At 47.1% G+C, this 17500-nt stretch overlaps 1 protein-coding gene across 1 annotated transcript in view; it reads left to right on the top strand.

Moving 5' to 3' along the window:
• Nucleotides 1-17500, top strand: part of cdca2 (cell division cycle associated 2) — a gene marked incomplete at its 5' end in the record, with an annotated part of 29465 nt that overhangs the window by 5957 nt on the left and 6008 nt on the right. Inside the window, one exon of the mRNA XM_084468141.1 lies at nt 9489-9510. Coding sequence (XP_084324267.1) covers nt 9489-9510 — 22 coding nt within the window. The remainder of the gene's footprint in view (nt 1-9488; nt 9511-17500) is intronic.

Below are 17500 nucleotides of genomic sequence, written 5' to 3'. Positions count from 1 at the left end.
GAGCCAGGACAAGAAGCCAGGTTATTGTTGCTCGGTGTGTTCGCGGGAGTCGCCCGAACACCGAGGCCTGTGGGCCCCGAGATAACTCTTTACAGGGCCGGAGAAAGGTTACAGAGTAGCAAGAGTTACTGCCTCCACTGCGTATCTCTCTCTCTCTCTCTCTCTCTCTCTCTCTCTCTCTCTCTCTCTCTCTCTCTCTCTCTCTCTCTCTCTCTCTCTCTCTCTCTTCCCCCTCCCCCTCCCCCTCTCTCGGACGGAACATCTGCAGTGACTGGACCAGCAGTTGTCTGATTTATACCCCCTCTGCTTGGAGCGTGTCTGTGTGTTTGTGTGTGTGTTAAGTACGGTGTGTTGGGGGGGCGTGTGTGTGTGTGTGTGTGTGTGTGTGTGTGTGTCAAGTCTGGTGTGTTTGATGCCTCGGGTCCGTTCTGTGTGTGTGTGTGTGTGTGTGTGTGTGTGTGTGTGTGTGTGTGTGTGTGCGTGTGCGCGTGTGTGAGAATGTGTGTTTGGTCCGGTGTGTGTGTGTGTGTACGTATCAGGTCTGGTCCGGTAGCTTCTGCCAGGAAGAGCCTCTCAACCGTTGCCGGGGGCTAATTTACGACACCGGCAGTGTTCGGCTCCGCCGCTGATCATTCCTCCATGCCGGCCGGTTTGGACACCAGCAGGTGGAACCCCCCTCCTCACCCCCTCCTCACCCCCATCACCCCCATCCTGTTTCACGTATAATCCCTCTTTTCATTCTTCAGTGTGCGGTGAGACACACACAACTTAGAACGCCGCCTACTGTAAAGGGAAATCAAATGAGCCTATTATTCAGTTTGGATGGTTGACTTGTACCAGAACTGGGATCTAATTGGAACTCAGGCTGGGGAACTGATTGGCTCAGGACCAAACGGCTCAGTGCCAACGTACTGCCGTCCTCGTAGAAAAACCACCGCTTGCACACATCGAGACACCTGACTGTCATTCATAGTCTCTCTCACTCACTTCTCTTCAGACGTCAACCATCATCCCGCCCCGTCTCGTTGGTACTTAGAGTAGAATTAGAGTAAGTGGTTCACGGCTCGCGGCGTGCTGCCCCTCTAGGCCCGGTCAGGTTCTTAGCCAGCGTCATTAAAATAAAATACCACCAGCTCCAATAACTCTGTGTGTCCTGTGTTGCTGACTTCTCAAATAACGTCGCGCTGTCCTGTAATTCTCCTTGTTCTGCTAAGGGGCTCGGGGGCTGCACTGTGAAATATCTTTTTCTATTCCTTTTATATGGCCAGCCAAGCCTGGGCACTATCTGGAGGGCCTGACTCTGTGTGTGTGTGTGTGTGTGTGCGTGTGTGTGTGTGTGCGTGTGTGCGTGTGCGTGTGCGTGTGTGCGTGCGTGTGTGCGTGCGTGTGTGCGTTGCGTGCGTGCGTTGCGGTGGGTTTGGAGGTCATATAGCACCAGTGGTCGTTACTCACTGACTGACAGACTGACAAGAGCTCCTGTCTTCGCCCAGTCAACTGCAGGTGAGCACAAAGAGCCGGGCCGTGATGGATGGAGGTAGACGCAGCCGATTGACAGCCACAGCAGGGGGGGAGCTTAAGAGTTGCACCATCACTGCTGTGGGTGTAAACATAGTTTATGTAGTTCCCTGTGTTTGTGTTTGTGTGTGTGTGTGTGTGTGTGTGTACAGGTTGCTGAATGGCACTCTATTTCTATAAGCAACAAGAATGCGGAGTGAATAGAGAGAGTCAGCTGAGATAAGGCCACTGCACATCCCCGAATGTTGGTGTCATGGGTCACTCGCATTTTGCACGGTGGTATTTGTATCCACAAATTCCACTCAGATTTCCTTTACATTAGAAAAACTGAGATTCTGCCATAATCACTGCAATCTCAGTAACCTCATTCAACCCTCCTATTTCCGTCTTTCCTCTCTCTTTAGTCACAAAGCGTGGCCTCTAGCACACTGCCTGCCCTCCCTCCTGTCTCCCATTACTGGCCCCTTTCTTGAGTGCTTGGTCATGTGATCACTCGGTCACATGACCCAGCGGTCAGCAACCACGTGAGTGTCAGATAAGGTCAGGAGATTGTGTGTGTGTGTGTGTGTGTGTGTGTGTGTGTGCAGTTCAGACACAAATTCAGATCCTTTCCGTTTCCTTGGGCCCTATTGGACCAAACATTTACTGCAGTCAGACACTACGTAATTTGGTTTAGATGCATCCATTAACACAAATAACTTAACCTGGGGCTACCACCATCTGTTGTCACAGTATAGTAAATCAATACAAAGTGACATCTCTATGTGTTGATGAACTTTCCAGCCTGCCAACATCATAGCTAATCATCAGTGATTCTACCAGCTGCTTGCTTTGTTCCAACTTCACAATCTGGCCTACATGTTATTGCCACAGGTCAGGGAATAGGAATGCATTATGGAAAGTGTGCCCACTCCATATAATTTGAGTTTGCTCAAGTTGTCTTGGGGCCTGAGATCAAACGCTACAGATTGGGTCGGATAGATTAATAGTCAATGTGACTCAACATCAGTTGAAAAGAATATATTTTTTCCAGACGAGCCTCTGACCATTTCATTTGAGTCATTTGACCTTCACTTCATGTGAAGTCCCCCGAAGCCACGTCCGTGCATTTCCAATCTCGCCACAAGAATGTCAAACCGTAGAGATGTCATCGTGGAAAGCCGTCAAAGTATATCCGATGTCTTTCTCCTCTCATGTTGGTTGAAGGAACCTAAAAACTATCCCAGTGAGTGAAGTCAAGCAAGTGGTTCAGGAGCCCGTCACATGCCCCTCCGAGTCCATGGACTGACAGCGGATGAAGCTGCCAAACACTCATTCCTTGTGGAAATGTGTTTTTTTAGGCACACCCGTTTAAAACACTGAGAGGGAATTATAGACTCTGAAGAGGTGTGTAATGGTGCCAGTGAGAAAATATTCTTGGGGTCATTTTGAGTAAAGTCTTGACAGTTCTAAGCTTGTGTCACACCAATTTTAAAACCATTTCCCCTCTCTTTGACCTTTTGAGTGGGCTTTTAGTGAGCTCACCGCTTGCACAGGGCCTTGCTAGGTTAACTTTGGTAGATTGGTTGGAAACGACCGTGAAATATATTAACTCTGTCATGCTTTCTGCTTACATCTAGCTCACTGTCACTCTCTGCATAGCCCCCCCCCCCCCCCCCCCGCCCATTCTTCTAACACACAAGCTTGGGACTCAAAAATAATACATGTACTTTTGGTCACTAATTTGTATTAGCTTAGCTTCAGGTTACTTTGATGTCATGATACCAGCTAGCACTGACTTAGCCTTAGTGTTTGCGACTGTTTATATAGAGAGCAACTTTTTTGGGACTTATGGAAAGAAAGAAATGAATCTATATAAAGATTTTTCTAGCCTCCACTGAAAAGTGCTGCGTTGCTTTGGCATCCATGTCAAAACAATAACACAAAATATTTCCTCTGCAGGATCCAATTTTTTTTTTTACATTGTAAACAGTCAATTTACAAAGAATGATTTAATCATTTATGAGTGAAAGTGGTTGCTAGTGTTTGCCATTAAGAATTTAATCTCTGCCATTTTATGGTTTGGACAGAATATCTTCCGGAGCCCTTTCCATTGATTATTATGACAGTGTCTCCCAGCCAAAAGAGTTGACAGAACACCCATTAAGTATAGAGCCGATGGCTCCGGTGGAGCTGAGCAGTCACATTTAAAGATTGTGATTCGTGATGGCGAAAAAAACGTACTTTGACCAGAAACTCAGTCCGAATCAGCATCTCTGTCGGTTCCAACCACTGATCTCTCGCATCGTATAAGAAAATGTCCTGATGATTACCACGTCCTCATTTCGAGTAAAACTTGAGCTGGCATGAGTAACGCAGGCCAAGATTGCTGGGGCAAGCGGTCACATCATAGCAACGAGTACTTCATATTTCAAACAGCTGGTCACGGACCCTTACCCTGTCTCAGATTGGAATGGGTGTAATCGTAGAGCACAGGACATTACATGCGAAGCAGCACTACAATGGTTTTTGCCCGCTAGCGAAAGACGGTTTTGCTCGTCTGTTTTGACAGCGTGCTTATGTATATTGATTTTGTTATCTACTCGTTTCTGTTTATCTTGATGGAGACATGCTGTAATATCATAACTCATGCCATTAGACCTGTTTGGATACACATGATAATCACAGCCTAGTGTATCAAGCACCCATTGTGTGTGTGTGTGTGTGTGTGTGTGTGTGTGTGTGTGTGTGTGTGTGTGTGTGTGTGTGTGTGTGTGTCACACGTATCACAAACGTGTGTAGTGTGTTTGCATTTGTATGTGTATACATTCATGAATACTACTTGGAAAATTCTATACTGTTGTGTGATTTTATTCAACATCAATGCATCGTTAAAAAAAAAAAGCGATATTTTGGTCTTCCGTCTTCTTTCTGAGTTTCCTTATGTTATGAAAAATAGCCTCAAAGACTGCTTCATCATCTAGCATACACAGATAGTCTGTGAGATGAGAAGAGGATTCCAGCACCGGCTGACATTCAAATTCTCCTCACCGCTCATCTCCAGAGACAACTTGTGGGACTTTGCTTCTCCCTGTTCAATTAGCAATTAATCTCTAACAGCATGTCCCCGATGTTTAAATATCCAAACACAAGCTCAGATTGTGTTTTCGCATCACCCGACATGACGGCCAGGTAAACTGGCTCAAAACGTTACACAGTAATTCAGTCGTCCTGCTTTATTACTTCAGAACACTCGTTGGCATCCTTGGGCCAGATGTTTAACCCCCGCTGCCTGCTCCTAAATGACCTGTGTCTGAATGTGTCCGCTGAATAATAAATAGAGATCAGGTCATAGAGATCAGGTCGGGTGTCCTTGACATCATCGCGGTTAAGTAGTGACATGTGCATCCTGGAGAATTGTTGAGGATCCTAGCTTACCAACGAGAGCTTGACCACCACCTAGTTCCACCATGTGGAATAGGGGGACCCCACCCCTTGTGTTGAAGGCTCCGTGGAGGCCTTCAAGTACAGGGTCTGGGTCGAATCTCACAGCAACACTGTCAGTTTGTGCTTGCGTGTAAATCTTTGTGTGTCGGTACCATTTTCACCGTGATGATGTTCTCTCTCTTTGTTTTTTTGTGCAATTCACGTACATCACATACTTTTTTTGTGCACGTATGTATGTGTTTGTCACCCTAGTCTAGTCCGTGTGTGCAAAAAACCCCCGTGGCGTGTGTGCGTAGAGAAAACAATGCCACATGCTGTATTAGCTGTGGACAGATGGCGCGCAGAGACGCCAAAAGGGCAGCAATTACCTCCACTGAAGCTCTGCCGGCTGTTCGCCGCACCGCTCCGGGTTCAACGGTTTGATCACCAAAATAATAAATGAGGAGTAACGACTGACTATCCATCATCAATGAGTCTCCGTTCAGGTCTGATCACAGTTTTTCACATTTAATGGAAAGATTTATCTTGAACGGTCCGTCCGGTATTGGAGTTGCGACAATGAATAATACACGTGGCGAAAGCTCCTGGACGCATACAGTGAAATTGTTAATTTCATTGATTGCTAGAAAGTCAAATGACATATATATATATATATATATTGGAACAGAATAGTACTGCTCTCTTCCAGTCTGCTGTCCTTGTGCAAGGTGCCTCACCCCCCTACCTGCCCCTTAATGACGATATAATACATGAATCATCACTGAAGTCCATCTGGATAAGGTGCCTGCTAAATGACTTCATAGTAATATTAGTAGTAATATATTAAATACTGCCTCACAATGCCATTTGCTGTCAGGAGAGAAGCGAGTATGGGTTGAGCTCCTTCTCTGTGTGAAAGGTTGACCGAGATTGAGATCTTGAACAACCGAATGTACGTGTTTAGTTGGATGGATAAAAGTGACCAAATGACTTACTTGATAGTAGTAAACAGTATTCATGTCTCCAGCAAAGTTGACATCCCCAGCTGCCCCCAAATGAGGTTACCTGACCTGTGAATTGCGTCCAAACAGTGTGGTCAATGAGCATCTGACCAGTGTGAATTGCCTCTATTAAGGCCCATAACAAACTGCGGTGCAGACTGAAGCACCCATTTAGTGGGTGAGAAAAGCCTATCACACCGAGGGATAGGCTGGGGGTACAACAGGGATGGCTGGCTGAGTTCGATATTCCCACTCAGGAGAGAGCCTGCCTGCAGACACTGTGCACACACACAGACACATGCGTACACTTAGTCAGACACACACATAGACACATGCATACACATAGGCACACACATCTAGACACATAGACACAGACACATACATACAAACTTACACAACCATACATATATACATACATACATACACGCGTCACACACACACACACACACACACACACACACACACACACACACACACACAGAACATATGCACATATATGCATCGATTAATGCAGATAAGCACTCAAACATGTACACATACGTATATAGACTCACATGCACATGCACAAACACTAACACGCTCAGGCCTGCGTTACACTAGTTGATGCATTGCAGCTTTTGGGATCAGATGGGCCGATCAGATGAACACAGGTTTTTGACGTTGACAATTGACACTTGAAGCTCCCACACGTTCCACAAGTTTAAAACCGCCTGCCAGGAACGTCCCAACATCAACAACATGGACACATTTAATGTATAGCAGCATTCCGCTGATGTGTTGGTGTGTTACAATAATCACACATCTCAATAGCAGCTTAGTCTAGTTTGTCCATCATTTTTTAATGTTAGAAAGTTAGTTATTCACGCTCTGAATTAACGATGTGACTCATTGTAACTAAAGCCTTAATTGAAGTGAAGGAGTGAAGGAGGCATGGGCCGTGGCTTTAACGACGAAGCCGGTAATCTGCCCACATTGTGCCCAGAGCCACACAGCAAGCCTGACCACCTCGAGACAGTGGCTCGGATCCCACGGTGATCAGCAGCATCCGATAACTAACCGTCAGTAACTGACAGTTGGTGCATCCTGGCACGATTTGATGATAAGAGTTGCATTGCAACAACAACAAGTGTACTCAACAAGTGTGGCCTGATATGGACACGCATACATCACAGCCTGGAGCACAAACTGGAAATCAAATGGTAGAACTCATCTTGCACTGCCCGACAGATAGTGATTCATATGTGTGGGTTGGTATCCAAACTCGCCCACGGTTTTTACTCCACAGTCCATAAAGGTGTTGAAAAACAGCCACAGGCGCGCAAACACACTTGCTGAGATTTAAGTACAACACATGCAATTATCTAGGCACACACACACACACACACACACGCGCACACACACCAGTGCACAAACCTACTCACACACTTACACCTAGCACACAAGCATGCTCCTTCGCACAAACCTACTCACACACACTCACACGTAGCATACGCACGCACACACCTTTGCACACAAAGGTGCACGCGCGCGCACACGCACACACACATACACACACACACACACACACACACACACACACACAGTACTCTCTCACGCTAGCCGTCTAACCATCTGATACAGTCCCTCTGATATGGGATACTATAGAGTTGTTCCAGACAGGTACGAGTGCCAGCCCTGGATGGAACAGTAGTCAATAGAAGTAGGGAAGGTGCCAGGGCTGGGTCCACGGTGGCCAGGGCCCCTCCGTCAGCAGGCCCGGCTCTCATCTAGGAGAGGAGATGTCCCTGCTCCCTTCCTTTGGTCAACCAGATCCCCCTGCTGAGTGACGGCAGGGTCGGAGCCCCCCCCCGTCCCCCTTTGATTGGCTATTCAGAGACCCTTCCAAATGACTTCCCCTTCTGCTCACATATCCTCAGCATGAAGGGCGTGTTCAGCAGACACCCGGGGTCCAGGAGGACAAACACACCTGGAGGAATCCAGGTGGATTCGTTCCCGCGGAAACAGGCTATTGGTAAACAGAGCTGCATTTACTCAGCCTGACATCATTGCAAATGGGTATTAGCCTGGAACCTCTCAGTTGATTTTTCGATTTCCAAGGGGTGTTATCAACGGCCCCCTGGAAACAGCAGAACTAAAACCAATCAGAGGAACGAATAGGGGACACCTCAGCGGCAGACATCTCGGTTGTTTATATAAAAAGGCTTCCACGGCGCTCCCATAGGCCCTCCTCGGTTCAGCCATCGTTGTTAAACCCGCCCCATATTAGATGCGCGGTTGTGATTGGCCCGACCCAGGCCATGTCTCCTGGAAATATTTCGTCGGAACCGGAGTTGGGCCAGATGCATATATGCCACAGAAAATAAAACATGAGCTTGCAGATTCATCTGGTTCCCAGCTTAGCGTTTACTGCACAGTCATTTCAGACGTATGGACGGCGTTTCAAAAAGGCCTCGTCATACGTAATGCATGTTGAGGTTCATTTGAATTCAATGTTCATTTTCATTGGCTGGTACCAAAATGTCAGGTTGCCCTAACTTGGCAGCTTCTCATATTTCACCATTCAGCCAATTCCAATTCAGTTTATATACACACACACATTATGGCAATTAGTTTCAGATCTGACAGCCCCCAGCTGACTCTACGGCTATAAAGGGGACAAAGAAGAACTCAAGAGAACTCCGGTTGGGAAAGTAAAAAACGAGTGAAGAGAGGACCCAGGTGGGGCCTGGGATCCAGCATGGTTGTGGGGTGCGATTTATGTTGGAGGGTGAAGTATGGCAGTGGTCCAGCCTTGGGCGAACGAGCAAAGCAATACGGTGGATGGTCGTTTGGAGGTAATGTGTTTCCTGTGGACCCAGTGCCCACATCGCATCACACACTTCCCATCATGACTCTCAATAGAGCAGTTCACTAAAGAATATGCAATTTTTTGGATCATCTAGTCGGTGCCGCCCGGAATATTCCATTTGACCTATCATATCCCCAGCCCCACCCCCACTGCCCCCCTCGGCCCTCATCAATCCACAGGATATCTCCAACGTCTGCTCATCGTGGGCAATGAGCCCCGGCACCATCATCTCCCAGTAAGCGATCATTATACAGTAACATTCAGCATATTGCTGTAAACCCCCCCCCCCCCCCACACACACACCCTCACACAGATGGCCCACACTTTGCCGTTCCCTCTCCAAGGCTCTATACAACCGACGGCAATGCCAATGTCATAGGTCTCATGAGATCTTCTGCAACAGCAAGGAAGTTAGCGGTGGTGCAAGCAGGCAGCGGATTGGATCGAGGGCAAGAGCTAGCAGCTGTTATCGCTCTGATAACCTTCGTGTGATGGTTCCTACAGCTGCACTTCCCTCCAGATGTTGTTGGCTTTTTAAACTTTGTCCCGCAGCACTTGGTGTTCTCGTTGTTGTGTTGAGGTTTTGCTTGTTCTTTCGGATTGCAGTTTCTGAGCTATGTTTGACCTCGTGTCTCGTTTTTGCTTCGGGTAAAAAGTCTATTAAATGGCGAGATGTCTGTGTTAATCGTGTGAAATATGGACCGGTCCTCGTTTTCCAGGGAGGAATCAGGGAGGTTATCGGTGAGGGGGATCAGGAAGATCTATTTCTTTGCTAGGCCCTGTGGTTACGGTCCACAACGACAGGGCCCAGGCCAGGAGAAACTGTTGAATTAGTCAGTCCATTTTTTCTCAATAGATTTTGCAAATTTGTCACTTTGGGACACTTCTTATTTTGCCTAAAATTAGAGATGGCAGCTATAAAACAAAATTACCAACAAGCAATCATTCAATTGAGGTTTAATCACATTACCATGACAGTAATCTACAATTTCTTGAATATTACCCAGTGTTTATATGATTTAAAGGTGTTATTACTTTGATAAGATGCCAAATAATTACAATATCGACGGAAGATTTTGTGCTAAACCATTTTCTGGCAGCCTTATTGGATTCAGACATTTAATATTTAATCACGAAAATGTGATTAGAAAGAGTACTTTAATGATCACCAAAGGGAAATTTAAGACTTCTCCCTCCCTCACACAGCAGTGTTGGCTGGGTCGTGTTGAAGGCTCTGGAGAAATCAAACAAACATGATCCTCCCAGTCCTGCCTGCTTTTCTCCAGCCTGCTGAAGCAGATAGATGAGGGCAACTTTAACTGCTACCTCTGGGCTGTCAGCCAACCTCTGTGGGTCCAGAGAGGTGCTTACCTGAGGACTGAGAATGGGTCAATATCAGTCTTTCCAGAACTTTCATGACGTGTGTGACGTTAAGGCAGATGGAGATCATACCTCACGTGTGTGATAAACTATGCACTTCTTTGTCTTCTGTGTGAAGGTGGCTTCTATCAAAGTGATGCACTGTGAATTCGGACGGATGACAGTAATGAGCAGGTTAGAACTGAGACGATGGTGCTCAAGGACATGGGTCCTTGAGGACAGGCAGATCGCTAGACACGGCTGGACTCGGACCACCGTAGCCCTCTACACTATCCTCCCCTGTCCATTTAAAATACTAGTGAAATATGGATGGGTTTTCAGTAAGCTGCTACTTATAACTAATACCTCTCAGAACTTCAGGGTTTTTTTTCCATGGAAACCAAGAGGAGCTCAAATAAACCTGCTGAGATGAGGGGGACTCTCTTGCCTTCACTAAAACATATTAGTCATGGCTCACAGCACTTGTCCAAATAAATGGCTCCTGCATATTCAGAAATATCAATGAAGGAGTCGTGGACGACAGTGAAGGTCAGAATCAAGCAGATGCGTTATAATGTGTGTCTGCAGATGTTCTTCGTTATGTGAAATTAATTCCATGTTATTTTTTTTAGTGCTCTTCAATCAATAAAGTTTTGATTTGATTTGAATGAGTGCTCTAATCAAAGAGAGGTCACATGTGGCTCGACTTCCAAAGAGGAGTTCTGGGACAGGGGGCATGCCCCCAGGGATCGGCCTGGGGGCATGTTCTAGGACGCTCTACCCGGTGGTGCCCCGGGTAGAGCGCGTACCATACAGGCTCAGTCCTGATCACTGCGACCCGGGTTCGATTCCTGCCCTCGGTCCTTGGCTGCATGTCCTCCCCCTCTATCTCACATGCATTCCTGTTCCTAGAAATGATAATAATAATAATCATGTTCTGTGGTAAACATGTACATTTTCATCACTGCTCTGCAAAGGTACAGTGTTGTGATTCGTAGGCCGCCCAGAGAGTTGCATTAATATTTGTGAGTCTGGTTTGGTTGATTATGTTTTCCTTTAGCTTTTTATCTCAGGCGGTATCCTAGTGTCTTAGTACAGATATGCAAATACAACTGTGGTACCTTTTTTTGGGGGGGGGGTACTTTGTAATTAATAGGGTCAGAGTAATAAATGTAAATTTGCTCGAGAATCTCTGCTGTGTTGCCGTTACCTCGAGTTCAGCATTAATCGTGTCCTAACTGTAACCATATCAGGCCAACGGGTTAGTATCGACTATTTTGTATGAATGTATTGCATGTTGTTGTTTTAAGGTGAACTTGAAAGTGGCCCATATTTTAATTTGTAATAGGAGGGTGTTAGGATAACACAATCCATTGAGAATATTTTATTTTAGGCGTGAGAAGATTTAAGAAATTGGCGAGAAAGTGTTTTTGTTGTGTTTTGGCTCGTTTGTGGCCATAATCAACAACGACTATACTCCTAATCCTTTTTCATGCACATGTGATTAAACCTCATAAACTTCTCTCAGGGTTGTTGAATAAACTAATTTAATGGGATCGGAATCGAATCAGATTTCTTCCAATCCACATATGAGATTAGTTCAAGGGAGTACAAGGAACGAAGGTTGAATCCTTCGTACAACACACTTTTCTAATGTCTTTGTGAAGGTATTTTTCAATTATAAATAAAATTTATATAGAGCAATGTCTAGAGCTTCAAGCCTTTTTCAAGGAAACTGTTATTTTTGTTATTTTTTAGTGCTATTCATTCAACAAAGCCTGATTTGATTTGAATGGGGGAGTTCAGCATGTTCATGTCGTGTGTCTGGGAGATGCAAACATTTTTTGATAAATATGACAGTGAAAGAGTTCATTTTGTGATGTAAACCTACACAGTGTTATGTGTTATGCTATTATGTTATTGTGATGATGTGGCCACCCTCTCCTAATAGATGTTGAGTTGCATTCATATTTATGTGTCTTGTTTGGGTGATTATGTTTTCTTTTTTACTTTAGAGTGCTTTTTTTATCTCAGGAGGTATCCTAATGTCTTATTTCAGATATGCAAATGGAACTCTTTGTTTTGTTTTGCCAAAAAGTTGTACGTGTTGTATTTAATCCCTTTTAATCCTATTCTATGATTCTTGTACCCTCTATAGTGGTAACTACCACCAGATTCTAGCCCTGCAGTGTTTTCTGCAGACAAAGTAAAAGCACAAGTAAAAGCAAAAACTCATCCCAGTCTTTATTCATTTCTAAATGCCATTTCGCCAGCCATTTCCCAGATTGGGCATTTAATTAGACGCCTTCTGGTGTTTAATATTCAGGCAGCGCAGTAAACAAAACACAGAGAGGCGTAAAGAGACCGTGACGGATCAAAACACACTTTCAGGTGTTTAAAAAGCCCTTCCCAACTCCTAGGGAGGCATTAGCATAACAGCGTTTTCATTGGGTGGCATTGAAGTGGATTGGCTCGGCGGGATGCAAAGCGCGGGGATCTGTCAGGCTCAGACAGGACTTTTCCCCTCAGGGGAGAACAGGCGGGGGGAGCTGTAGTGGGCCCACTGATAGCCCGTTAGGAACAGGCTGATATCCTTGGTTGAACTTCCTCCCGTTGTTCCTGTCCGTCACTCTGTTGGGAGACAAATAAATAAAAACTAAACTTGCAATGACATGATGCTCACTTCAAGAGACGTGCGTGTGTGTGTGTGTGTGTGTGTGTGTGTGTGTGTGTGTGTGTGTGTGTGTGTGCTCGGTGTGCGTGCGTGCGTGAACATCATCAAAGTGTCTTCCTTCCCTCTGGGGATAAGAATGTTTTTTTTTGTGGCGCTGTGAAGAAGGCGCTCCTGGCACCCGTGGGCAAAATGACTGCCGTGCCGAGGAAGAAATTCTTATCAACCTGCGCCACAAGCTCCCGACGCCATCTACAGTCAACAGAGATTACGGTGTCGCAGTAGGGTGGCGTCAAAACAGCTCAGGAGGATATAGGCTCCCTATGTGCACCGGTCCCCCCCTGAATACGGAAACAGAACGGGGGCTGGGATGACCTCATATGGAACCAAGCGGCTCTCTGATGCTCTGGCTGACGCATCCGTCTGAATAGAAATAAAGCGCTCTTGTCTCGCTCAGCTGGCAGAGCTATGGCGTCAACACTGCCACTCAAAGGGGATGATTGCCCACCCGGTGCCACCCTGTACTAAGTGTAAATATGCACTTGCGGTATTGTTAGACACTTTGGATGAAAGTGTCCTTCAAATAGCTTAGGATAGGTCTGGCAAGTTGCTACCAAGTTGAATACCAGGGGAAGTTGTGCTAACTCTGTGGATGCCTGATGGTACCATTAGATTGGGCTGGTTTCGATCACACAACACATTTAGCTTACTGGCAGAATTGCAAAGGAACCTAAACCAGCAGTGTCACGTTGAACGTAATCGAGCCTGACAGTGGAATTAGTCAGACAGACAGTCACAAGGCGGGAAACAAATTGTGGTGTGCTGTGTGTCCCTGTTTAGTCCTGAGGGCTCCACCTGGGACTCTCGGAGAGAGTCAGCGGCACCCTGCAGCTGCACTTCACTTGGCCTCCACAGGATGGCACTGTAGGGCTTTGACACCGGGTGCAGCAGACCAACCAGAGGGCTCGGAACACACAGTCTGTCATCGGCACTGACCAATCAAAACACTGGGTCACATCAGCACGGAGCCGCCACCTATACTGCCTGCATGATAATGATCTCTCATGCACACACACACACACACACACACACACACAGACACACACACAGACACGCACACGCACACAAACCTGCAAAACCGTTTAGCCGATGCCAACTCTCATTATTCTCGATTTAATCTCAATTCTTCCAGTAAACAGATCCAGGGGTATTCCTCCTCATACCCTGAAGTCTGGTGACTTGGAACATAACTGTTGAGGACAGCAGACTGCAGACCACCCCCTCGAGGAGTTAGCCGTGTGAAAGTGTGTGTTTATTTATTTCTGTGTGTATTTGTCTGAGGGGCAGGGGGCGGGGGCAGGGGGCGGGGGCAGGGGGTGGTGGCCGGGGGGGAGTCGGGAACTGTATTCCCGACTCCATAAGACCATGCCTCTATAAAGACACAGAAGCTATGGGGGACCTACACCCTATGTGTATATAAGCCAGACTCCTGGACCCCCCCGGGCACCCCCCCCCCCCCCCCCCCACCCCCCCCCCAGAGCCAGGACCTTCCCAACACTACCCCCTGCACCCACTCACGGGGGGCTGGGTGCAGGGGGGGATGTGGTTAAACATGTGGGCAGAGTGATGGGGGCGCTTGGAGTAGTACAAAGACAGCTGCTGTCTTATCAGACCAACACATGCACCAGGAGCCATGCCTTTATCACTTCTGTTCTGTGCGTGGGCGTGTGGGCGTGTTTGGGTAGGTGCGTGTGTTTTTGTGTTTGGGTGTTGAGTGCAAAATAAAATACGAGCGATGGGGAAAGACGGAGGCTTGTTTGTACTTTGCATTTAAATGCCACCCGGAGATCTGCATCTTTCTGCACGGTATGCTTGTTTGTGTGTGTGTGTGTGTGTGTGTGTGTGTGTGTGTGTGTGTGTGTGCTGGTGCATTTTTCTCGTGGGAAATAACGCTTCTCTCGCTCTCTCTCTCTCTCTCTCTCTCTCTCTCTCTCTCTCTCTCTCTATCTCTCTCATATATATATATATATTTCATCAATTTCCAGGTCTCTCTGCCCTGAGCTCGCTTGTCTCCTATCGCCTAGAGTGCCATTCAGTGGGGGGGGGGAGACCCTCCTACCTTCCTCCCTCCCTCACCCCCGCCATTCAGCCACGGCTGAGTGCGGGCTGAGCGTGGACCGGGCGTGCACGTACAAAAGGCTTTTGCCAGAACTACTCTCAATGGCAGTGCCATTACGCCTTGATGCTTGGCCTTCATTCATCCTGACAGAGGTATGCATTCATTTGAACAAATGTTGTCCTTTGAAACTCAATGCCGTTCCTCTGTCTGCACTCATAAATATGACGCCGGGAAGGACAAAGGAACTGCAGGACTTTTTTTATTTTTTATTAACTCACACAAGCCTGAGGGACCCTTTCTGGTCTCCGTATATTAGCATATATAAATATATACTGTGTGGGTGTGCGTGTGTGTGTGTTATTGTGTGTTTCTGTTATAATGTATGTATGTTTGTTTGTGGTATTTTGTCTATGTTTATGTTTGTATATGAGTGTGTGTGTGTGTGTGTGTGTGTTTCTGTGTGTGCGCGTGTGTGCGTCTCTCAGACATGATGAATGACTCGGGAGACGGAATCTAATTTGGGACAAACGCATCAAGTCTTCGGCAGCGGCGCAAACACACAACTGTTTGCGAGGTGCACCGTGATTGATGATGACATCAGAGCGGCGGTGACAGTGGGAATGACGTCTCTCACCTCGCCCGCCGTCCCGCCGACGTGCCGGATTAGCCCCGCCCCCCGCCTGCTAGCCTGAAGTATGACAATGTGACCGGTCTCATTAGAAGAGACGACAGATGCTCGGAGGAAGGTAATTGAGCGGAGGAGGGGGGGGGAAAGTTTTGGTTTAGACAGCGCTGAGCAAGAGAAACGTTCCCCTTGGCCCTAGCGGAGACATCAGTTCTTTTTTTCTTTTTTTTTTCTCTCACTTTTTCCATGGGAAAGTTCACATCGAGTCCCTCGCAAAAATCGGTTTGGGATTGGAAAAAAAAAAAGCAAAGTGAATTAAAGTAAAAGGAAGACCTTTGGTTTTGGTCATGGATGGCAAAGTTGAGTCCAGCTGAGTCCGCTTTGGGCATGGAGGAAAAGGGAGGGTGGGGAATGAGGGGTACACAGACAGTGTACCCCTTGGGTGTCTCTTTGGTCACAGACGAAGACTTAAACAAACAACAATTAATAAGGTCCCTGATATGTGTATATGTGTTTGTTTGTGTGTGTGTGTGTGTGTGTGTGTCTGCTGCTGTCCACCCCTAGCTTCCACCCCCCCACTCCCCTGTTTTTGATTGAGTTTGTTTGCGGCGTTTTGACAGCTTCGGACAACAGGTGAGATATCACCATTAGCATTGTCTCTGTGACGACCGGAACCAGGCCACAAAGGGGGGGGGGGGGGGGGGGGGGAGGAGGAGGTGCCCACCAGACTCTTGGGAAGAGTAAGGACATAAAAAGTTTGATGTAAAGTCTGCGTCGGGAAGGCGCCAGTAAAAGCGGATTTGGTTAATGGGGAGGGGGGGGGCGGGTTTGGGACCACCCAGAGGAGTAAGGTCTGAGGACGGGGTGATGCCTCACACCGGGGGCGGAGCCAGCTCCTCCGCCTGTATTTATCACACACACACACACACACAGACGCACACATGCACACACGCACGAAAAACTGTTCGTGAATTCAGATTCTGGTCGCGCTCGCTACGGAAAATAGCTGCATACACTGCAAGACGCTGCATAAAATTAAGTTGCCTGGGGTGGAGGTGAGTGGGAGAGTGTGTGGTTGGGGGGGGGGGAGGCTGGGGGGGGGGGGGGGCTGGGAGAAGTGGGAGGGGGGCGTTCAAGCTCTCGTGACAGTCGCTGAGAGAAATCAGTGCAGCCTAGCGTGGCCTAGCCTAACCTCTTCGCCTGGAAATACTTATTAAGAACCACTGATTAAAGTCCCAGGCCATTCTTTTCCTTATACATGTTTACCGTGCGATAGGGGGGGGAGTCATAGTCTTTACTGTAACCGAACCAGAAGAGTGTGTGTGTCTGCGTGAGTTTTAAACTTTGCCTGTGAGTCATTGTGTTTGAGTTGCTAGGATAACTTGATTGCACTTCCCTAGCCGAGGTACCGGTCGCCAAGGTAAACTCTGGCTAAGACTTGAGTGCACTCCGTACCTGGGCTAAGGCCAAGCTACACGTTGGCTTAGGAAGTACAAACACGTGTGAAAGTACAAACACACACTGTGTGGTAAAAACTGTCATACCACTTTGTAGTTTACAAGTAGTATTGCCTCTCAATGCTGTCTGTCTTATGAGGTTTCCAAACATGTCACTCCTTACTACTTGGGGCATTTTGGGGGCATTCAGCCATTTTGTTCTCGTGTCTACATTCATAAGCTGTGAAATAAAGCGTTTTGCTGTTGGAGGACCAGGGCCCAGTTTCCCGAAAGCATCGTTAGCCTAAGTGGTTGGTGAAAGTTTGTCGTACGAGCATCGCACAGTTTTTCACACCGTTTCCCGAAAGCATCGTTGCGTAATGAACGTTGTTAAAACCCTTGTAGCTAACGAGGGCTCCAGGGGCACTCGTAGCGCGCTAAGAGGCATCGTTACTATGGCCTCAGTGGAGTGACCAGCTGGACATTCCGTGGCATTGGATGTGTTTTTATTAAAACACATC

The sequence above is a fragment of the Micromesistius poutassou genome (assembly GCF_964030765.1).
Source record: "Micromesistius poutassou genome assembly, chromosome: 5".
Classification (NCBI taxonomy): domain Eukaryota; kingdom Metazoa; phylum Chordata; class Actinopteri; order Gadiformes; family Gadidae; genus Micromesistius; species Micromesistius poutassou.
This window is presented reverse-complemented; position numbering and strand designations above follow the sequence as displayed.